Raw genomic sequence first — 24,972 nt, forward strand, 5'->3', positions numbered from 1 at the left:
GCCTCACTGACAGATATCAATACCTCTCCTCAGTCCAGCACTCCATGAAGAGTGGGCTGCCATTCCCCTAGAAACCTTCAATCACCTGATTGAACATATGCCTGCGAGAGTGGAAGCTGTCATCAAGGCTAATGTTGGACCAACACCATACTGATTTCCAGCATTACTAATGGAGGGCACAACAAACTTGTAAGTCATTTTCAGCCAGTTGTCCGGATACTTTTGATCACATAGTGTACCTGTATTTACAAGTGTCATTCAATAATTAGAGAGACAAATTGGTATGGGGAAAAATTGTTAGTAAGCATCACTGGGATGAGCCCTAATCAGCTGATGTATCAACATTGTTTTGTTTATAATATAAAAAATTCATTTCAAGACGGCAAGTCCGCTTGAAACGTCCACATTAGTTGAAAAACATATTGTTATTCGTTTACTTGCAGAAGGCGAGAAACCAGTGAATATATATATTGTAGAAGGTATAAAGTTTATGGTGAATGTTGTATGAATCGTGCAAATTTTTACAAGCGGGTAGAGTAATTCAAAAATGTTCGTGACTCAATGACTGACAAACACTGTTCTGGCCAAGTGACAGTTTCAAGTCCCTCATTTTAAAGTCAAATTGCTGACATTATTCGTACCAACTGCCATGTGACTGTGGGAAATGAAGTTGATAAGGTTGAAGTTTGTACTGATATAGTTCATAACAGTATCTGTAACAAGCTGAAGTACAAGAAGACATGTGCAAGATGGGTCCCAAAGCAGTTGACACGGCTTCACAAGGAGTCAGGGTTGAGAGTGTGCACAGAGCTAAAGGATAGTTACAAAAGAGACGGTGGGCACTTCTTCAACAAAATTTTAACTTGTGATGAAACTTGGGTTCACTATTATGAGCCAGAATCAAAAAGACAAAGCATGAAGTGGAAGCACACCAACTCACTGGTCAAGAAAAAATTCAAAACCCAAGCATCAGGAAGAAAATTCATGTTGAAGGTCCAGTTTTTTGTGATTATCTCATAAAGAGGAGCATGCAATGAACAGCCACTACTACTCAGATTTGCTTTTAAACAAGGTGAAGCCAGCCATGAGAGAGAGAGAGAGAGAGAGAGAGAGAGAGAGAGAGAAAGAGAGAGAGAGAGAGACGTCATGAATCTCGGAGAGGTGTGATTCTCCAGCAAGACAATGCCTGTCCTCATATTGCTCAACTAATCTATGAAACTATCGACAAAAAGGGATGGAAGGTACTGCCTCATCTCCTTTACAGGCCTGATTTAGCACCTAGCGATTTCCATGTGTTTGGTGCCCAGAAGGAGGCATTACATGGGAAGAGGTTCCAGGGTAACAAGGACATGAAAAAGTTTGTGAGAAATTGGTTCAAAGCATCAAGATAGAGTTTTTTGTAACTGGAATAAAAAAGCTTGTAGGTCATTGGAACAAGTACATAAATGTTCAAGGGGATTATGTTGAAAAGTAGAAAAAGTATTGTTTTGTCAAAATAAATGCTTTTTTCTCCAGACCAATTTCTCTCTTTAATTATTGAATGACCCATGCATATAGTCAGTGTCCATTTGATGTTTATTTAGGCAACATGGAAAAATTTGAAGTAAATCAGTCAAGAACTATTAAAGATTTTAGGTAACAACATTAAACAACTTATTTTTGTACAGGTGTGTAGGTATAGGGTTTTTATATACTATGTATGTTGTTTGAAAAATGGTTACTCTATTTCTTTCCAGAAATGTTCATTTGAGTTGCATCTAAAAATTTGAACTAAATTGGTCAGGAACATTTCAAGATTTTTGTTAACTGCATTTCGTCTCTATGTAGTGTATGTTTCTACACAATGTACTGGGTGATCAAAAAGTCAGTATACATTTGAAAACTTAATAAACTACAGAATAATGTAGAATAACGTAGATAGAGAGGTAAAAACTGACACACATGCTTGGAATGAAGTGTGGTTTTATTAGAACAAAAAAAAAAAAAACTAAAACACACACACACACACACACACACACACACACACACACACACACACACACACACACAGAGTTCACAAAATGTCCGACAGATGGTGCTGGACAGCAAAACATCAGTGACTGCGCATGACAATCGTATATAAAAGGAGCTGTAATGAGTGAGAGAATCAGATGCGCCAGCAGTCACAGCATGTTGACGTTACCTGAAAAGGCGCTTTTAGTGAAGTTGTATTATCAGAATGGGGAATGTGCTAGTTCAGCGTTATGATCCTATCGTAGGAAGGGGATTCGAACAGGTAAAGGACCGTTGACAAATGCAGCTATGGGGAGAATGATTTCGAAGTTCGAAGCCATGGGTTGATAGGTGATAGACCCCGTGGTGGCCGACCGAGCACAAGGCGTGATGCTGCTGAGACAGTTCAGGAAGAAATGGAGACTGTAGCGTGTTCGTCTAAGCACAGGGAAGTCAGAGCTCGTGCAGTCGCATGTCGCACCGGTATTCCATACACTACTGTTTTGTTGGCACTTAGGCGTACCCTCTGATGCTATCCATACAAAATTCATCGGCATCATGAACTGTTACCTGGCGATTTAGTAAAGTGGAGGGCATTTGCGGTGTGGGCTTTTCAAAAGATGGCAGAAGATGACAATTGGTTGAGTAACGTGTTGTGGACCGACAAAGCTCACTTCACGCTCAGAGGGTCTGTCAACGCTCACAACTGCAGAATTTGGGCTACCGAAAATCCTAGAACTGTCGTGGAAACTCCATTGCATGAAGAGAAAGTCACGGAATGGGTTGGATTTACCACATCTACCGTTATCGGGCCTTTTTTCTTCGGAGAAATGCATGATTCTGGTTTTGTAAGTGCTACCATGACGGGTGAGAGGTACACTGATATGTTACAGAATCGCATCGTGCCCAGCCTGGCTGATAAACATCTGCTGGAACATACACTGTTTATGCAGGATGGCGCTCCACCTCATATTGTTAGGTGCATGAAAGATATCTTGCACATATCTTTTGGTGGTGATCGTGTGCTCAGCCACAACTTTCGTCATGCTTGGCCTCCCAGGTCCTCAGACCTCAGTCCGTGCGATTATTGGCTTTGGGGCTACCTGTAGTCGAAAGTGTATTGTGATCGACCGACATCTCTAGGGGTGCTGAAAGACAACATCTGACGCCAATGCCTCACCATAACTCCGGATATCCTTTACAGTGCTGTTCACAACATTATTCCTCAACTACAGCTATTGTTGAGGAATGATGGTGGACAAATTGAGCATTTTCTGTAAAGAACATCATCTTTGCTTTGTCTTACTTTTATATGCTAATTATTGCTATTCTGACGAGATGGAGCGCCATCTGTCAGACATTTTTTGAACTTTTGTATTTTTTTGGTTCTAATAAAACCCCATGTCATTCCAAGCATGTGTTTGTACCTCTCTATCCACATTATTCCATGATTTACTCAGTTTTCAAATTTATACTGACTTTTTGATCACCTGGTATATTAAAAATATGTAGCCTATGCCGGTCTGAAAGTTATTAGAGTATTGTGTAAAAATAGGAAGTAAATTGGTCAAGAACCTCATGAGATTTTTGGTAACAATATTAAACTACAATCTGTATTTGTATAGTAATATAGATAGAGGGTTCAGAGGTCCATGAGGTTGTCAAACACTTTCCTCAATGTCAAATGATATATTATGGTGGTGTGAAAGTGAAATATGCAAAACATACATATCCTGGTGCATATTGCTTCAGCAATTTATCATCTATTCTAAACAGATTACAAGAAATAGCGTAAAATTGTTTTAGGTACCACTAAGGCGGTTATAGTGAGCTGCGTGCGCCCATATTGGGGTGCAACAGGGTGTGTGAATCGTGTGTCGCCCCCCCCCCCCCCTCCCCTCGCCTCTAATTTGTCAGGGAAAGGAATAAATATAGTGTAGTCAGGTACCCCCCCCCCCCCCTGAGAAAATGATTTAAAAGATGGTATTACACACTTTCTTTAGCAGTCGCCATTCACCTTCCAAAATATTACAAATACTTCATAAACCCCCTTCCCTCTGGTTTACACCAACCCCCTCCCTCCATTCCTACTACTCACTCTTGTAAGGGTGGTGTTGTGAGATGTGGTACTTGTTGACTTAAAGTAAATTTTTGTGATTTTTAAGAAAATGAGTGAAACCTTCTTGAATAATTATTTTCTTTGATTTTTAGGTGGTAGCCCTCCAACAATGCCTTTCACATTGTCAAGCCTTGTACAGCTGTCGCTAACACTCAAAGAAGTCTCCCTTGGTTTGGTAGAGTTGGCATTTCCAGACTCGAGGCCTTCTGTACGTGATGATTATAAGGCAGCAGTACGGGGCAGAGAGCAGCCAGCTCCAGCATGTCCACAGGACACACAGATGTGGGCACATTTGTTTAAGGTCTGTTAACTGGAAATAACTTCCAAAGTTTTATATTTTTATTTGTTACAGGATACCTTCTGCTAAAGAAGTTACAGAAGTGTGAGGCTTGTTACTGTACCAGGGTGTATATGACCCGGGAGATCCGGGAGAAACCCGGGAATTTTTCATTGTTTTAGTTACCAGTTACATATTTGTGATTTTGACTGGTAAGAACCAATACTCTCATGAAGGATATTACTGTACCCCGCTTCTGCAGAATAATACTGCAGCGACAAAACATGAACGAGAGAAAAAATAAAACTGAAGTCGCCAAGGATATGCACGATAAACAACAACAAAATACAGTGCTCTTACAAGCGTCTGCCAACCAAAGTGTGTCAAAGGCTTTAGGAATACTATGCAATGTTTATAACAAATTGCCTCCGATGAGCATCACGTGACAACTGTTAAAATTAGATTCTTTTGAGCAGTTGCGGGCGGGCTCTTGCGAATGCGCAGTTGAGCAGCGTATGAGTAGTACCTTCTCCCGCTTCTGGTTACAGAAGTATGGCTGGGTGCCACTACTTAATATTTCCCCAGTTAGGAAATATCGTAGATCCGGGGCTGATGCACAGAGCAGGCTGAGTTGAGGTGGGGAGTCTCCACGTGACATGTGTTTACGTTTAGTGATTTTGCTGTCTGCTCTTCGTTTATTGCTCTCACTTTAAATGAAAACAAAATGGATTTCTGTGGCCGGGAGCTACCAAATGAATTAAAATACACTCGCATAATTACGGAAGGCTAAAATATGTTGTTAGTTTCAGGTTTTATTTCCACCTTTCTGACAGTCAAGCATTAATTGCCTTGCAGAAGAATGAAGTTATTTTTGTTGCTTTGCTAAAGAGATTTGGCTTTTATTAATCTTTTGCTTTGAGGCAGTCAATTTATTTGAAACAAAGTGTTTAATTTCATACTGTTGGCTAGTTTCAACTGTTCGCTGCATCTGAAGTGCACGTTTCCATCTTCTAGCTCGTATGGCATTATGCCATAATAATGAACCAAACATGAGATAATATGGTACTGGCACTCCAAGGAAATTTACATCCGGATCTGGACATACGGTTGTGCACTTTAAGCCGAATTATGCATTTTAGTATGGTTCACGAATTTTATGACATAATGCAAGATTTTTTAATGTTTTACATGTGCGAACATGGGGGCTTCCTGCGTTATCGTAGCTGCGCAAGCGCGGCGACGCCTGTTATCTGGTGCTGTCTGGCGACTGCTGAAATGAACCTAATTTCTAACAGGTCACGGGAAAATATTGCGAATGGTGGTTTGAAAAGTGTTACTTTGAAAGTAAATTTTCTTTTACGCAAGATGAACTATGTGCAAGAATGTACAATAAATTTCTTAAATCACAGAGTGTTTGATTCCCATTTAAAAATCAACTCTTTGAGGACGATCATCTTCAAGGATTTTGAGCCTAGATCAGACATTTACGTCGTTATTTAAAATTTTACTGGCACATTTGTGTGATGTATCTTTAAGTGTAACACTCGCGAACAGATCAGCATTTTATATGTGGAAGCTTAGCTTCTCCTGCAGCTTATTAATCTTAGAGACCAATATAATTTGTGAAAGCTTTGTTTTTTTGTAGCAACACTATGTATATTAATTTAAACCATTAACTTCTCTTTTTTGTGTGTTTGCATTATTTAAGAGTGATTTTGCTATTGGTTGACTACATCGCGTGTCCTATGCTGTCATGAGGTGGCGAGATCACGTGACATGAGCTATGAATGGCTCACGAAAGCATATCGCAATCTCAGTTTCATTGCTTCGGAAAATAACAAGCAGTGTTTGGCGGAATTTGAATTTATACCTACGTAAAAAATGCAGATTCTACGTCTGTGTAGAAAACCATAATCATTCAAAAGAGTGATAAGTTTTAGAGTGCCGAGTAAAAGTATACTGTCACTTAACATGGATGAAGTGTATTTTCACCTGGGAGAAAGTGTATTTTCAACCGGGAAATCTGGGAAAAATTCGGGAATTTCTTTCCTTGTCCATGTATACACCCTGTGTACCCAACACATTTTCTTAAAAAAAATCATGCATTTTCTTTTGTATTTTGCACACGTTGGTAATGGTGAAAGATTATATACTACATAATGTGCATTATGAGTCTCTCATGGAATGGAGGCTGCCAGGTAGTGATGCAAGTTGACATAATGGCTTTACTAATGCTATTAAAATGTGTGGCTAATGCTTATGTAATTCGCCTTTTTAATTTTCCTTTGCCCATGACACACCTGTGTTCCACACAATGTGTTGAGAAATTATTTGAGGCCCTGTTTTTCATGTCATGACTAGGAATGCTGTGAGCTGTTAACTGTCATTTGCCGATCAATATACACAACCAGTAGATTTTCAGCAGTACCTATCAGTCTGGTAAACCAGGTTTTGGTATTCAAGGCTGTGTCAGACAATAACTGATCATCAGCATTAAAGATGTAAGAATTCTGATGACCCACAGACTCACTTAATTCATTGTATGAAATTAATGTGTTTCTTACAAATTGTAGAGTCGACATGCACTTTTGTCAGCCAAATTTTGACCTTTCAAAAGACTTTAAAACCAAGCATAAATATGAATAAAATGTTCCCAGTTTTCGAGCCACGTCAATTCAAATAAAATGCTCAAGCATTTTATTTGAATTGACGCGGCTGAAAAACCGAGAACATTTTATTCATTCATGCCGTCGCGAAAGACTCAGAGGACACAAGCATAAATATATCTATTAGCATTATGAAAACTGTAGGGTGTTAGTAAGGATTTCAGTGTTCTAATGTACCTATTAATTATATGTTGCTCTATATATTACCCATCAGTGACATGCATCAGCAGTTACAGGGTAATAATTAAGAATTATGGTGTAGCTTTGCAGTTGTGTGTGTGTGTGTGTGTGTGTGTGTGTGTGTGTGTGTGTGTGTTTCTTTAAATTACCATTAGCGACAAGTTTATTGTTTTCATCCCCATTATGTCTCTCCCCCCACCCCACTGCTGGCCCTTCACTTCCTCAGCTCAGACATGCTCATTTTGTGAATAGAAAACCTAGAATGCAATCACAATAATTTGGAAAGGCTAGATCGCTACTCACCATTTAGAGCTACTGTTGAATCTCATAGGCACAGTGAAAAAGACTGCTTGATATATTCAGCTATCAGACTAATTCCTTCATCATTCATAGAAAACTGTCACACAAGCACAACTCACTCACACATGGCCACTTTTTATTTCTGGGCACTAAGGCCCAATTGTGATTGTAGATGGAAGAACAACAATGTTTGGTGGGGTGGGTAGTGGGGGTACAGAAGAGGCATGAGGTGCAACCATGCAAGGATGTGGTGGGGACAAAGTAAAGCTGCTGGGGGTAGCATCAGAAATTTGTAGGGGAAGGGGGAGAGAAGAAGTAGAGAAGACGAAAAGGACTATCTAAGTGCATTGGTGGGATAGATGGCATTTATAGTACTGGAGTTGGAGGAGGGTATGCGATAGGCAGGTGAAAGAGAGGGACTAGTGAAGATTTGAGTCCAGGGCTGTTAAGAAATGAAGGATTAGTTGCAGGGAGAGTTCCCACCTGCACAGTTCAGAAAATCTTATGTTGGTGGGAAGAATCCACTTGGCGCTGACAGCGAAGCAGTGGATGAAATGAATCAAATTATGTTCGGCAGCACGCTCAGCAAGCTGTCCCTCAGCCACAGTTTGGGAGTGGGTATTCATGCAAACAGACAACTTGTTGGTTGTCATTCATGTCCATGAAGATAGTGGCACAGTGATTGCAACTAAGTTGGTAGATCACATGTCTGCTTGCACGATTGACCCTTCCCTATGTAGTGTAGGAGATGCCTCTGACAGGACTGGGGTAGTTGAAGTGTGGGTGTATGGGACAGGTTTTGCATCTAGGTCAATTGCAGGGATATGGACCATGAGGCATAGGTTTGGGAGCAGGGGTAGAGTAGGAACAGTCAATGATATTTTGTAGGTTGGGTGGGCAGTCGAGGGTTGGGGAGAACATTTTCCATTTAAGGACATGGTGAGATTGGGGGGAGGGGGGGGGGATTTGAGAGAGTGTTTCTGGGATGGAACTGATGGAGAATGTGGTTAAAATGCTCTAGTCCCAGATGATACTGTGTACCAAGAGGGGTGCTGCTTTGTGGCCAGACAGTGGGTATCTGGGGGACGGTAGGTGACCAGGGAGACAAGGCACACCAGATCTGCTTTTGGAGAAGATGAGAGGATAATTTTGGTTGTTGAAGATCTCTCTGACTTTGGAGAGGGTTGCTCCTCACTACAGATCTGTCGTACAGTGGTGGAGAGGCTGTACGACCTGGTTCAGCAAAGAGGGGAGAAAGTGTTGAGGTTCTGGAGGAATGTTTGTGGTGCTTCCTCTTCTGTGGTCCAGATCATGATGATGATATCAGTGAATCTGAACCAAGTTGAGGTGTTTGGAATTCAGGATGGTTAGGCAGGATTCCTCTAGATGGCCCATGAATAGGTTAGCATAGGGCAGTGCTAAGTGGGTGCCCACTGCTATACAAGGGATGTGCTTTTAGATGATGCCTTCAAAGGAGAAGCAATATTGGGTTGGGTATAGTTGGCCGTCATGACCATAAAGGACGCTGTGGCTTGGATTCAGTAGAGCAATGGGGAAGGTAGTGTTCAACAGTGACAGCCCATGCGCATAGGGGATGTTAGTGTAGAGTGAGAGGGCATTGACAGTGATGAGCAGGGTACCAGTTGCTAAAGGAACAAGAACTGTTGAAAGTCAGTAGAGGACGTAGTTTATAACTGTTATAGATACGGTAGGTTAGGGGTAAGGGGGTGAAGGTGTTGGTCCACAAGGGCAGAGATTGCCTCTGGGGGGGAAGCGGTAACCAGCCACAATGGAGCATCTTGGGTGTTTGGGTATATGTACTTCAGGAAGTTGGGAACCTGGGATAAGGGAAGGGGGGAGGAGGGGAGTTGAGAGAGTATTTCTGGGACAGAACCAGCTTATACCCTATTGAATTTCGTACCCAACAGTCTATATCCTCCACCTTAACCCCCCCCCCCTCCCACTCCTCTTACTCAAGCATACATAGCTGTCAGTAATCACCGAATTTGCTACAGTATTTAGGTCTACTTTTACAGTAATCACGTTTTTGTTGTATTTCCCGAATTTGCTACAGTATTTAGGCCTACTTTTACAGTTATCACTTTTCTGTTGTGATATTTTTAACTTTCAATTTTTTTCACTTTCATTCTTACTACAGTCGACATGGTAAGTAAATACATAGCTACTGGTCTTTGGAACAACTGCAGATGCTTCTGCCTTATCATTTTTTCACTTTCACTTCAGATATCATTTGCACTGTGTAATTTCATGTAATAATTTGTGTCAGGCATGTCACTATGGAAACTGGTAACAAAAAAAGTCTAATTCCCTGCTTTTTTGACAAAACACTGCAAAGGAGTTTTTTAGTTAACACTGTTTTTGAATTCTAAAAATATGAATGGAAACACTGAACATTAACAGTGTCACAAAATTACCGAAAATATCATGAGTCTCTAATAATTTACTCCCAGCACAATTTCGAAATAGTTAAAGGAGACTGCCATTACTATAATAACACCAGCATGGGGAAGGATAAATAGGTGAATTGAGTATCTTATGATGCCACCTGTTAAGAAAAACCTACCTCTATGGAAAAATCACAACAGCCTACAGACAAATACCTTGAACCTTATGATCTCACTTAATTCAATAGCAGTTTTACTCCTATTCATTAAGCTGACACACAGAGAGTAAAAAATTAGTCATTACTCAGGATAACCTGTCGTGGTAAGCTGAGGTGATGAAATCATTCATAGACAAGTTTGCTATGTACTCAGGAAGGAAATCATCACAATCTATAATAATTTAGTACCATATAATTAGCAAAATACAACCAGTACCTTTTCCATTTTTTAAAAAAACATCAAATTATAAAATTTCTATTTCTATAATTTTTAGCAACTTCCCATAATGCCATAATTAAGGTGAAAGTTCCGTAACTGGACAATACGTAATAATTGGCAGCCATGTACAGGCATCTTACTAACATCACCTATTCCAGTTATATCTGCTGTCCCTCCTGTTCACACATATCTACCCATTAACCTGTGCCCCAATCTATTATTGTTTTGTTATTTATTTTTATTCGTATTTTCACTTTGATCTCATCTTGATTCCACATCTGTATTATTTCATTTTTCACTATAGACCCTAATTACTCAGGTTTTATCTTTTTTTACCCTATCCACTACAGAACCTTGTTCCTTCCATCTGTACCAATGCCCAATACAGAAAAGTTTCCCTATTCCTAGCCAGAACTCAGTTTCACATATTGTTCCTGCATTATTACCTAGTTTATGGATACTCTCAAATGGCTTGACCGTCAATTTACCCATCTCCAGCTGCAACTTCTCCTTCCATAATTAAATTTCCTCAGTCTGTGCCTCTCACAAACCTAGTCCTGCAAAACCTTATTAATTGGAACCAAACCCTCTTCCACTACCTCCGTTCCATTCTTGAAATCCTCAACCTCTGAAATCCCAAGTTTCTAAAGCCAATCTCCCAAGCTGAAACACTTATCCTCCAGGAACTAGAGCAGTATGCACACCACCATCTCAGAAAAATTGTCCAATCTATTCACCTCATACTCCTGCCTAGGATTACCATCATCCACCGTCACCACAAAAGCCTACAAAGCATGGCTTGCAGATATTCTATGTTAAGCCATCCCCAGAAATTCCCTTTCTGCACGCTACAGAATCGAGAGCATAAATAAACCTGCAGCACATTCCCACCTCTCTTTCAAAAGCCTCAGTCCGGAGAAGTACAGCCTTTTTCAATGGCATTACCTTATCCCCCACTCCCAAATTCATCATGCTAGGCTTGTTAAAGACCCTCTCTCCTTCTCATGGGTCAGTCAGTGGAAACACTTTTTCCCCGCTAACTCCAACAACAAGACTCAGTCCAAAACCAATTCTGAATGCTGCATGACTCCATTTATTCTTCCAACCATGATCCACACCAGCTGCATCCAAATCATCCGCTGTTAATTTTCCAGAATATCCTAACCTTGAACCATACCTCACAATCATTCCCCAAATCCCTAAACATGGAGACCAACCTCACATCTGCAGAAAGAACCACAATCAACTGCCTAAAACCTTATACTGACCGTATTATTCTACCTGCTGTCCAATGCTCCACCAATTCGGTTATGAACCACAGGGATTACCTGTAGATGATCTCCATCAGTTGTAAGATAACATCTACCTACAAGCGATGCTGCAGTGACCTTATTACAGAAGTACAGCAGGATCTCTAGTCCATCTTCAAAACCCTAGGCCCTTCATCAATGCTAACCATAAGGCTACATCAGTACCTCAGCTCACATCAAATCTACAAACCACCTATAATACCTCCATTTCAACAATTGTCATCCATTCTACACCAAGAAGACCCTTCCATACAGCCTACACAGCCATAGTTGACACACCTGTCATACTAATGCCAAGAGTTTGAGAGAGGCATTCACTGAGCAGAATTTCTCTCCCACCTTGCTCAAAAATAGATCTGTAGTGCTGTTACTCCCCAGTCACCTACCATCCCACACATATCCACTGTCTGGCCACAAAGTGGTACCCCTCTTATCACACAGTACCATCCAGGAATGGAGCATCTGAACACATTCTTCACCATGTATGACTATCTCTCATCATGCCTGAAATGGGAAATATCCTACCCAATGCTCTGACACCCACCCAACCTACAAAATATTCCTGGCTGTTCCTACTCGACCCCTGCTCCCAGCCCTGTGCTTCAGGGCTAATACTCCAACTACCCCAGTCCTGCCACAGGCATCTCATACACTACAAAGGATAGGGCCAACTGTACAAGCAGCAATGAGATCTACTGACGTAGCTGTAACCACTGTGCCATGATCTTTGTAAGCAGGACAACTAACAAGTTTTCTGTGCGCATAAATAGTCGCTGCCAAGCTGTGGCCGAATGACAGCAGGACTACCGTGTTGCTGAGCATGCTGCCCAAAACACTTGTGATGAGCTCAACCCACAGGAAAAATAATTATCAAAATCTGAACTGTGAAGTCATCCAAAATTCTTGTTGGAAAACCACACTCTTAGTTATACTTCTCAATTGGTCACGATCCCACTTTGTTTATGAACTGAAAACTCTAATATTCACAAGAAACTGCTCTTAAATTAACGTGAACTGACAAAATTGTGTATATATTCTCTGAAACTTCAAAGGAATTAGAAAAAGTGACAAAATTTCGTGAATCACACACAATACTGTTAACAATCGTATGAACACTGGAGGGTTTCACCATTCATCTACCCACTTTTGAGTATAACCAGTGTCTCTTAATACTAAGACTCGTAGCAATACAATATCAAAAAACTTTTCTTACTGGGTAAACAGTCACTACATGATTTGATAGCTGACATTTATAATTCCCGCTCGCTTCAGGAAAAGCACCAATACGGAAATAGCAGCTTTTACATCATTGGTCAGAACGCAAGCAATTATGGCAGTCGCTGTAATTTTCGCGCGAAGCCACATTTCGCGACAAAATACTCTTATTAGTTACTGTCATATATCTAGTCTCATAAAAATACATAAAACTACATAAAATAACTACAATAATTTTGATGTGCAAGGAGAATTAGTCCTAATTAGAGGAAGAAGTTTATATTTACTGGTGTTTCAACAATGACTACCAGGCAACTTTTAATTCACTGATTGTAATTTTATTTTCGTTAGCAAAAAGCAAACAAACTAAACAAAGAATTTAATCAAACAGAGTCTGTAATTCTTATACTTTTAATAGAGAAAGAAAGTTTCTAGGTCAGGGGATAACGTTTAGCAATATTCCTTAACTTTTTGTTGCATACGAAGTGTTGCGTTAGGCAGCACGATGTCGGTGGGTTATGATGATGAGAGCAGGATACAGACAGTTCCGCTGGTTAATCTTCTCCGGCGAAACGCAAATAAAGTTCTGGCACAGCTGTATCATTAACCCCGTGGTGATTAACAAACCACAAGATGCCAGTATACGAACGTTGTTGACATGTCCTCTCTTTCAAAGTACATGACGTAGACATCACTCGTTTTTACACTTTATGCATTGTCGGTGACGCTATCGTCCATAATTACACGGTTTGTCATATTCATATAATCTTAGCCACAAATACACAGTTCATAGAATTGTTCATGTATGTGAAGAAACAGTCCACTCTGTTCTCGCATTTCAAACTTCGACAACGTCACTGAAAGCCATTTATATTGGACAGTTAATTAGTCTTCACTTTCATGGCTTGATAGAATGTGATATACAACAGTTCCACCACCCGAAACCAATACCAGCAAAGTTCATTCGAATAAAGGCACAGTTCGTGTCGGCCACAACAAAGTAATGTTAGCGGCACTTTCACAGTCCGGTTTATTTGCTCTTAAAGTTTGCTGGCGATGGCATTACATACCGCAGAGGTAAAGAGAATTAACAATCTGATAGTTCGGTATCACTGTCCATACAATTACTTATGCTTTTCATGGAACACAGTACTATTTTTTCCCTTCCCTTTTCCCTCGCTAATATACTTGCATAATCCTTTCCTTTCTCTACATTTCTTATTTACCCTTCCACCTCCCCTTTCCATCACCCCGCTGGCCAGAGTGGCTGAGTGGTTCTAGGCGCTACGGTCTGGAACTGCGCGACTGCTATGGTCACAGGTTCGAATCCTGCCTTGGGCATGGATGTGTGTGATGTCCTTAGGTTGGTTAGGTTTAAGTAGTTCTATGTTCTAGGGGACTGATGACTTCAGAAGTTAAGTCCCATAGTGCTCAGAGCCTTCCCTCACACCCCAGTATATAGCAGCCTTATCCATCCCCATCAGATCCCTGCACACCCCCACAGGCAGTACCGGCATGTCCCCCAACCTACCCCACTATTCCTCTGACTCACTCCCTCTGTGTCTTTTCTGTGTCCCCCACTACCCACTCCAGCAAAGATACCTGCTTAATCAGTGTTTCTCATCGCAAAGTATGGCAGACATGGTGTCCATTGTATTTACTGAATGCTCCAAAATGACCTGATATATCTGACAGAATTTATCATGATTTATGACCACAGTGGTCTTCAGTCTGTTGGCTGCATCTGTTGCACTAATCACACTGTTTGTTTATGGAAATGGATGCGTATAAAATAGCTGCATCCTCTTTTTTGACTGTTAAAGAAGAGCAGAGATAATCATGAAAAAGCTCCGGACTTGTTGATGGCTTGATACAAGTGACAAAACATTCCCAGATATCAGCTTAAAATATAGCATTTCATCAACTGTTGAATTCCATTATAAGCATCATATAATGCTAATTGGAACAGTAAACTTCAACCCATACCCTAGCACATTGCTCTTTAGATTGACCATATGAAGAGTCATTGACAGACTACCTACAGAATAATGCATTCGTTTTGATCACTTTATTGAATATAATTTGTGAGCACATCACTTCATTTTTTTCTAAGGAGATAATCTCAGGAAAGGAATTACATTAAAATACCAGTCCCACAATTCTTACACTGAGAAGCAGTTCACATTTCAAAATACAAGCATTCTCAATTTAAAATTTACAATATTTTCAAAAATTTCATATATGTATGAAAAGCATTCACGTGCTGGTGCTCTGAAACAACTTATATTCATAGCACATACCTTATAATACAAAAACCACCAAATACGGAGTTCAACTCCATATGACTGAATCCAATATGACTGTTTCTCTCTATGAGGCAAAAATCTGACTTGGCAGACTCTTTCTTTCATGCTTTGCATTGTAGTAGAATGTGTGTTTCCACACTGTGGTGTCATAAAACTTGACCAGGACATCCATTAATGCTTTCACATACCATGAGAAGTTGAATTTTAGTGTCCATAACTGACTTTGTTGGCACATTGGTTAGCACATTGGACTCACCTTTGGGAGCACAATGGCTCAAATCCCTGTTGCGCCATCCAGTTTTATGATTTCCGTATGTTGCTTAAGGCAAGTGCTGGTATGGTTCCTTTGAAAGGGCACAGCCAATTTCCTTTTCCATCTTTCCCCAGTGCGAACTTGTGCTCCAGATGTAATGGCCGTGTTGTCAACAGAACTTTAAATGTTAACATTTCTTCCTCTTCTGTTGGCTTTAGCACCTAGTAGAAAACACTGTCGTGTGTGTGTGTGTGTGTGTGTGTGTGTGTGTGTGTGTGTGAGCTCATTGCCTCGTCAGTGTGGTGAGTAGCAATCTGTCCTTTCCATATTGTCGTCATTTTTTGAACAGTGTTGACCTGGCATTCCTTCAAACCATATCCAGTATGACTAAGTTCACTTTTCCTTGTAATAAATGTATCCATCTTCGTTGATTATCTAGTCACCCTTCTCTTTAGTAAAATATGTTTTATGTAATTTATTCTACAATGAAATAAACTATGGTAATTATATAATTTTCACTATACCTCAATTGTCCTTGTACATATGTCCATCACCAAAGTTACTGCTTTGGAAATACTAAATATTTAGTGAAAAATTGTTACATCTACTTTCAGCAGTCAGATCAGACTGCCATTTTTTCTGAAATTGTGAAGTACAAATACAAAAAGATCAATGAGTGCATTTTATTATTATTATTATTATATTTTATATTAGAGGAGCTCAGAGTATTTACTCTTTTAACTTTGTTGATTATTTGATAGAAGTTAAGATTGATAATAGGGTATTTGACTGTTTTCTGGAAATTGTTTTAAATTATTAAGTATGTCATTTTATGATCCTAACATGCTTTCTCCCCCTTAGAAAGTTCAGTATTCTTCTACAAAAATGGATATGAAATTAAAGTAATTTGAAAGCCCGCTAAAACACTCCATTCGAATCATGAGGTGCCTGTGACATCACTGGCTAGCTCGCTGCTCTTACTTCATAATCCTAATTCATACTGATGTCCTGTTTTGAAATTTATGCTTTGCAAAATGGGTTATAAATGGTTTGTAATACCATACTGTACAAATACATCTATAGAAACTCCTGAAAAGAAGATGCATAAAATGTGGTAGCACTTCACTGGCAAATTGCCACAATGTTGACACACAAATTCACTAACTTAATTAAAATTAACTGTCAATATCAGTGAAATCCTCCAACAGCTGTGCAGCTGCCATTATGTCGTCTTCAGGTCCCATATGCATCTCTCCAAATAAACGGTGATTTCATATAGTGCCATAAATCCGTGGATGTCATGAATTAAGTCGTTTCACTAGTGCTTCATTTGATAACATGATAGCAACTCAAGTTACAACTTATCTCCGAGATACGCTCTCCCACTGTTACAAAAAAGATAGCATCATTCAACAAAATTAAACTCCTAGTGAAAATTGTTGTTCTACCAACTACACTTCAGTTGTTCAGTAGCTCTGTTGTCAGAGCGGTAGACTGTCAAATTTTACAATTTGCTGTCGATAGACCACTGGTTCAAATCTAATGTGAAAGAACATTTTAACTTAGTTGTAAAACGACTTGACAGCCCTCTCGTATGACAACTAAATCACAAAAGCAAAACTTCACCACACTGATCAGAAACAGAATATTATTGTGTTTTCCTTGCTGTTTACAAGCACTTACATTTGCAGCCGCTGTTCACACACTTTATGTTCAAAAAATATTTTCTAGTTAATGTGACCATACAGTTTTTACTTTATTAAAAACAATGTTTTTATCTTTTCACTGTCCAGATAGGATCCTTATTGTTTAAAATTTTGCAATTTAATCATCTTAAATAAAGATGAAGTCAGTCTGCTTAGGACGCCAACGTTAGTTTACACTCACAAACTTCACAGCCCTTACATTTGTGTCACCTGCATGTTGTACACACGTTATATTTCTCCATGTAACCTCATTGTCCTACACCTCATGTACTGTAGGTGTATGGTGATACTTTCACCAGTAGCAATGCTTCCCAGAAAAGTGAATTGTGTGTTTGCAAAGTAAATGCTTTTTTTCTCCATTGTCCATATCTCAGACTAAGATTACTGTGAAGCTATATATAACACATCCCACAATTGAAACAACTGCTACAATAAGTTCTTGCAAATGCTAGTTTCGTATTTTGTGTAAAACTTGTGTGTGACCCTTCCCGGATTCGAACGTGTGACCCCATTATCTTCAGTTAGAGACGTCATTGTTGTGCCACTGAACACCTGTTAGAAACAGATTCTCTGCTGAGTGTCTTCTACAGAGGAAATAAGCATTAAATTTTATCAAGAATAATTTTCTTGTGCTTTGGGTCGTAGGTCATGACTGGTGGTCGACAATCTAGTTATTATATAAGGACCCATTTGCAAAAGTTCTACATTTCCTCAGTTCTGAGTGAATTTAATGATGTTACAAGGGAGCAGGGTAAAGAATGTCTGTTGTTGCACGTATCACCACTCTAAGGGGTGGAGCATAAATACATCAACTTTTGTAAGGCTTACACTATCAACAGTCACAAAATTCCTTTCTGCCGTTACTTAAAAGTTGTAATTGCATTTTCCATTACTAAATAGCTAAACAATTTGCAGAAAAAGTAATTAAAAACCTCATAACCTTAGCTAATGCTCCTCCAACACACTTACATCTTCATCTTACTCTTAGCCTGTGACATCACCAGTGTATCATCCAATAACAGAGTGTTTTTGATCATGTGATCATGATATTAAAGGATTTTTAAGCTTTAATTACATAAAAATAAGAGATTTTTTCCACCAATTCTTGTTGAAAAAAATGCAGAATTTGTTGTGGAACATCGTAGTAGAATATTTGTGCTTCAGCCCCTATAGTATGTTGAAGTTCCTATAGGTGGCAGCCCTATACATATTCTTCAAAATTGCATCTGTAATAGAGGTGCATTCCAGGTGGAGAGCCATAATTGAGTTTCTTTTGGTGGAAAACCTAAGCATTGCAGATATTCAGAGGAGTTTGCAGAATGTCTTTGGAGACCGAACAGTGAACAAAAGCATGATGAGTCATTGGGAGAGGTGTCTGTTGTCATCATAACGAGGTCTCACAAATCTGTCTAATCTCCAGCATGACAGCTGTGCACACACAGGTGTGACTTGTGCAGTGGTGGAATGTGTGAACATTCTAATTCCAAGCAATTGATGAATCACTTTCAAACACCTTGCTGCACAACTGGACGTCTCTGTTGGTAATGCTGACACTCATCCAGCTGTTGGGGTACTGAAGGATGTGTGCCAACTGGGTTCCTCACTACCTAACAGAAGACCATAAATAGCAATAAATGACCGTCTGTGTGGAATAGCTTCTGCATTACAAAGCTGATTGTGACAATTTTTTGTCAAACCTCTTCACACACAACGAAACATGGTTTCATCACTTCAAAATGGAAACAAAATAGCAATTCATGGAGTGGCCACCACATCACCGCTCCTCGAAAAACCTCGGCTGGTAACATCATGATGAGTCCCGTGGGACTCTGAAGGGGTTATTCAGTTTGATGTTCTCCCTTATAATGCAACAGTCACCTATGAAGCCTATTGTACTATCCTTAGGAAATTGAAGAAACAACATTCCCATTGCTACAAAAATTCTAATAAAGTTCTCTGGCTCATGACAACACAAGGCCTCACACAAGTCTGTGCACCCAAAAAGAGCTTACAGAATTTCATTGGACTGTTCTTCCTCATCCACCCTACAGCCCAGGTCTCTCACCTTGCAACTTCCATCTGTTTGGCCCCATGAAGGTTACACTCTATGGGAAGCAGTATGTGGATAATGGTGCAACAAGACGTTGGCTTCGACATTGACCAGGGCGCGATACCATGCAGGCATAAGGCCATTGTATTGATTGGAGATAATGTTGAAAAATAACACTTTGTAACCAAAAGAGTGGACAATAATATGGTGTATTGGGATCCTGAATAAAACCAATCTGCCTTCAGAAAAAAATGTTGTGTTACTTATTGAATGCCCCTTGCAGTGATAATAATTAGAATAACCATTTTAATTTTTTGGGTCACCTGTCTTCTGACCTGTTTTGTTCTGCCTGCCACAATTTCATTTCTGAGTAGCACCTTCACCCAACTTCGTCACTTATTTGTTTGATATGTTCTAACCTCACCTTCCCAATAATTGTGGTCTCCCATGGCACACTTTGAAACCATGAAAATTATTCACTGATGTCTAAATAAAAGTTCTACTATCCTGTCCTTTCTGCTAGTTTGAATATTCCATATATTCTCTTCCTTATGGATTCCGCAGAGAAACACATAATGAGCATGAAGCTCATAAAATCTGACTAGTTTTGAGGTATTTCTCTTTTCCATATGTAATCAAACAATCCAAAATCATCATGGAGGTAAGGAAACTTGGTGCACAGGGTAGAGCTTGGGGCAATGTCTTGAGCTGATACTTGTCTCCAAGTGCTGTAGATCAACCATATACTCTCAATGGTTGCCTTCATTTTTGTTTGTCAGAATATCCTTAGTTTTTTAGGTATATCAGCATAATATAAATAAAAATTGGACACTCGTGTGTCTTGAAGATGATACTGAGTCACCACCTTTTGACGTTTCAGGTTACTGTAGGTTTGGTGCGACAGCTTCACTCTCGTGACATCAGGAGACCATTCTGTCCTGAAAACCACTGGATTTCAAAACAAATTACCATACCAGTTGATAAACCATCAGATTTCACATTAAGGCGACGTCGACTGAGAGTTTACAGGCCATTTCAAGGACTGAGAGCATTCACAAAGGAAGAACTAGGTAATGCAAATAATTCTGAGCATAAATAAATTTTTGAAGATACTTCTGTGTTGATTGGAAGTAGAAATTTGAGTAATATTGATGTTTACATGTGAAGAGAATAATTTAGTGTTAATTTCTTTGTGTTCTGTCTTTGAGTGCATGTGCATGCGTGCGTGCATGAATGTGTTTGTTTTTGTTTTTTCCAGTATAATACATAAAAGTCAGTCTTCACTATTTTTGAGTATTTGAACAGAAGAAACTTTGGGTACTCAATATGGAAGTGTTACTACACTTGAGTAATGATTGACCGCAGCCACATAACATAATGTGATTCTGCTTCTAGTACCAACTGTCTTCAAATTCACTGTATATGTAGTGACATCTTCTAATTCCAAAATGCATGACTTGTGATTGTACCTGTTAGCTTGCTATCTTTAAGTACATTTAAAACTGTTTTGTCACAATCCCCGTTTGCTGATAGTTTGAAATGCAGGTTTGAATGGTGGGTGCACAGTCATATCTATCTGATTTATGTATCAAATTTGAGATTCTCTCTGACTTCTCAGTACATGCACATCATATTTTGCAAATTTCTGAGTCTAACTTTACAATACAGAGTTAACTGTCTGTTTGAATTTATGCATATACTGCAATCTACTAATATAGTTGTAGGACAGAGACCTGTCAGTAGTTTTTTGTACAGCAATTTTGTTCTTCTTCTCCCCTTATTTTTTTTATTTTTATTTTCTTCTTCAAGATATACTGTAACACCTGTGGTGTGTGGATGAGAAGGTATATAAGGCATTTGTAAATGTGTAAATATAGCTATTACATTTAAACACATTTAGAATTTTCTCAGACAAATTCATTACATATTTAAAGCTCCTCCGCCTCCAGTACAACCAATTGCAGTCTCTAAGGAGCTGTACACATCAACATGAAAGTGTCCTTGATTTTACCATGACCAAATGCTATTATTTTACTTTGGCAGGTGTTTTCATTGTATTGTATTGCACCAAATAGCCTGTTTGTCTAACGTATAACTTCTCACGTGTACCATGTTTGAGTTTGTACATCCAGATTCTGTGTTTTTATTATATTTGTTCTGTCACTTATTAAATCTTGCACTTATTAAATCTAAATGCTGCCATTCTCTCTCTCTCTCTCTCTCTCTCTCTCTCTCTCCATGGCACACAGCCATACATCGATGTTCACATTTCTGAAGTATTTTACCTCTGATCCTCTCAGGCAAACCATTTGCTATGGTTACATTCTTAAACATTTCAGTCTATATTTCGCAAGCTTGTTGAGGTGCACTAATTAATTTTGAACATTAAACTTTTGCCATGGGACGTACAAAAAATATGCTGATATGAACCTGGTTGCGCATGCTTGGGACTAGCTGAAACTTACAGTCTGTCATTGTAGGAAATGGCCACACAATGCTGGATGCCCTCAAGGGGGCTGCCATTGTAGAGGGGGTCAGGCTTGAGGAACAGAGACTATATCACCTCGTGTACAGCATACTGAGCATGATCCAGCATGTTATAATGGATGAGGTGGCACTATACAGTATCAAGTTTTACTCAGAATCATATTTTCATTTTCTCAAAACTAGCGTAACACCTTTTTATCACTCCCATCTAATATCCTACATTCAGTGCTAAGGTGCTCCCATTTTTGCGTTAACATACTTATAATTTTCCTGTGATTCACTCTTTATGAAGCAACAGTGGAGAAAAAAACTGATGTTGTTTACATAAAATATTGCTGGCATGGTGTGGCCTTCAACAAATGTTTACAAATGTTAAACAGTTAACTTTCTTGAGTCTTGGGTGCTCTACTCAGTGGATCTGGACCAGCAGACTTTGGAATAATCAGTGGTGCTTGCACTTTATCTCCTGCCATTGCCAGGCTCTACTCAACGTAATCGTGACAGGAGCAGCTGTTTTGACAGAAGTCTGAAGAAGGTGTTACTTCAGACAAACATTAACTTTTTCTTGTCATTCCCAACCTTAGCTTTCAGTAGTAATCTGATGTTATTGTAGCCTTATTGTTTGAATTTACAGCTGCTTGTGATTATGATGATATGCAGAGGACATCTACTTCCCAGAATTTTTAACTAATAGTATAGTTTTGTTTGTTGATAGTGTGTGCACTGAACACAGTGTCATTTTCTCATTAAGGCTTGACCACATTGCCTGCGCCATAAAGCTGTTGTTACAGACAGAGGGCGAGTAAGTTTCAGTTTACACAGCTACTGCTGTCAACAACCATGCTAAGAGTTAGTTGCATGTACCACGTAGCATCATTCGTAACTCTTGTGTAGGTGATCAAGACGTGTTGTTAGTGGTTTCTTTCAAGTGAAAGCTTAATGTTTTCTGTTGCAGTTTTAAAATGGAAAATATTATGAATAGAGTAAAAGTTCTCAAAAGATTTTAAGTTCATTGTGGAACCCACATTGCATTAGCACAGGCCTTGGGGTACGTGTGTTATGATGAACTCCATTGTCAGAAATGGTTTTGGAAAGTGGCAGATTAAAAAAAGATGACATATGCCAGTTAATCTATATATACAGTGCTGGAAGAATTATAAAGTACTGGTTTTAGACAGCATGTGCTTTCAGTATTCTCATAAATGGTGCAATGTTGTGTGAAAAGGTGTTGAAGGTGGCCAATATGCTTGAGAACTTCTCTACATCTAACATGCCATTTAGGTATCCCACGATATGAATTGCCCAGCTGTTTTGCTAGAATAGTAACTACTCACTCATCATTCATTTTGATAATCACAGGCATGTGTTTTTGAATGCAGATAAGGTGCTTACTCACTCAGAGGTGGAACATCATCTGATGGGCTCCTGCACAGTCTAATAAAATCTACACTCTCAATGAGACTGTGCCTGTATGAAATTCTTCCTTCCATTGCTCCCAGAAGAAACCCACCATCACATTGTTTTTCATCAGTCATACCATGTTAACCCATAGTTTTAGCTTATGTTATGAGCCATCCCAACATTGTAGTTTTGGAAGTTTACAGGCAGTAGCTCACATGCCAAGTGGGGTCTTCCAAGAAAGGGATTTTTATTCTCAGATCTAATGTTTCAAATTGTTTTTGGGGCAATGATTGGGGTTCAGGTACATCTTACCAGATGTTGTATCGATGGGCATCTCAACCATACCTCCTCCGCCAGCCACTCTTGTCATCTCCCTTTCACTCTATGTTAAATAGATTCAGATGTAGTTATTCCTGTCTCTGCTGCACCCTTTTGTCCATTTTTAGGTTGTCTCCTTCATATAGTGCTCTGATGAATGAAACACCTTGCAAGGTTTGTTATCCTTGATACTAGCCAATAACAAAAGAAGAATTGAAAAGGTTGTTATATTTCCTCTGAGAGAGTGGGTTCTCTTCTTGTTGTTAATGTTTTGACTATATCAGACCGAGTGCAGGGACTGAGCAAGATGGCACAGTGGTTAGCACACTGGATTCGCATTGGGATGACGGCAATTCAAATCCATGTCCAGCAATCCAGATTAGATTTACCATGATTTCTCCTTATTGCTTGATGTAAATGCTGGGGTGGTTACTTTGAAAGGCATGGCTGATTTCCTTCGCTATGCATTTCTAATCCAAACTTGTGTTCCGTCTTTAATGATTTCATTCTCAGTGGGACATTCAACTGTGATCTTATTTTCTTCGGGTCTGAAATGGTTGTGGTGGGGAACATCTTCTGCTGCAAGCTGAGCCCTGTGCCACTCTCGACTGCACCTTCCTACTCTAACAACCCTACCACAACAAAGGTCAAAAATTAATTATGATTGTGGTGTCGCTCACACTGCTAAATACTATATTTTCGGGTGAAAACAAAGTTATATTATGTGGCAGGTGTCATTAGAGCTCAGTTAATAAAGTCATTTCATGAAATAATGGACAAACTAGGCACTCATCTTTTTGTGTTTCCCACACTGGTCTCGTTGTGAATTCATGGCTCAGTCATCGAAAATCTAGGTAGTGATGATGCCAAGCTTGGATGCAAAGAGGCCTAGGTGTTATATTGCGATATTCAAAAGTTTTATAGATGTGTTTCATAAACCATTCTTGAAGATTAAACTTTTGCAAGTTAGCACAATGGTGATGTAAAAAAAGTAATCAGCACTCCGAATTTAAGTTACACTTCTTTTTTATTACTTTTGTTGCAATATCAAGTAACACACAAAACATCACTTCACAATATAAAACATACTTGAAAATATCTTCCTCACTGTTAAAGTTCACGTTTTATAAACTGACTACAATTTGCGTCTTTTCAACATGACGACCAAGACTTGACTCTCTAATAACCGCTTACGTACTCAAAAATCAGAGTTACAAATACGTCAGAGATCATAGTGACAAAAGAAAGAATACACACAAGAATAATATCACTGAAATATAAACATATTGATGTATCAAAGTACCTCTACATTAATGAAATCAAATCTGAATGTTGTCTCAGAAATATGTTAACTACTTTACAGAAACACAGTAGAATATTGCTGGTATCGAGAGGTTGAGGTGAGGTGCCGTAATGGTTACGTAATTCAAGTACCATTACACTAACTACCTGATTATTTCTGTTGCCATGTTTTTACTGTTGTCTGTCCTATTGTTTATTACACTTTTATGTAGCTACCAACCTTGAGAAGAGGCTATCAGTACCACAT

The 24,972-nt window shown here is 39.2% G+C and overlaps 1 protein-coding gene across 1 annotated transcript in view; it reads left to right on the forward strand.

The window, feature by feature from the left end:
- LOC126359502 (ubiquitin-protein ligase E3C) overlaps nucleotides 1–24,972 on the forward strand; it is a 199,414-nt gene that overhangs the window by 137,997 nt on the left and 36,445 nt on the right. The window contains exons 10-11 of the mRNA XM_050007636.1: nucleotides 4,204–4,412; nucleotides 20,098–20,287. Of these exons, the coding sequence (XP_049863593.1) occupies nucleotides 4,204–4,412; nucleotides 20,098–20,287 (399 nt within the window). The remainder of the gene's footprint in view (nucleotides 1–4,203; nucleotides 4,413–20,097; nucleotides 20,288–24,972) is intronic.

The sequence above is a fragment of the Schistocerca gregaria genome, chromosome 1 (genome assembly GCF_023897955.1).
Source record: "Schistocerca gregaria isolate iqSchGreg1 chromosome 1, iqSchGreg1.2, whole genome shotgun sequence".
Classification (NCBI taxonomy): Eukaryota; Metazoa; Arthropoda; class Insecta; order Orthoptera; family Acrididae; genus Schistocerca; species Schistocerca gregaria.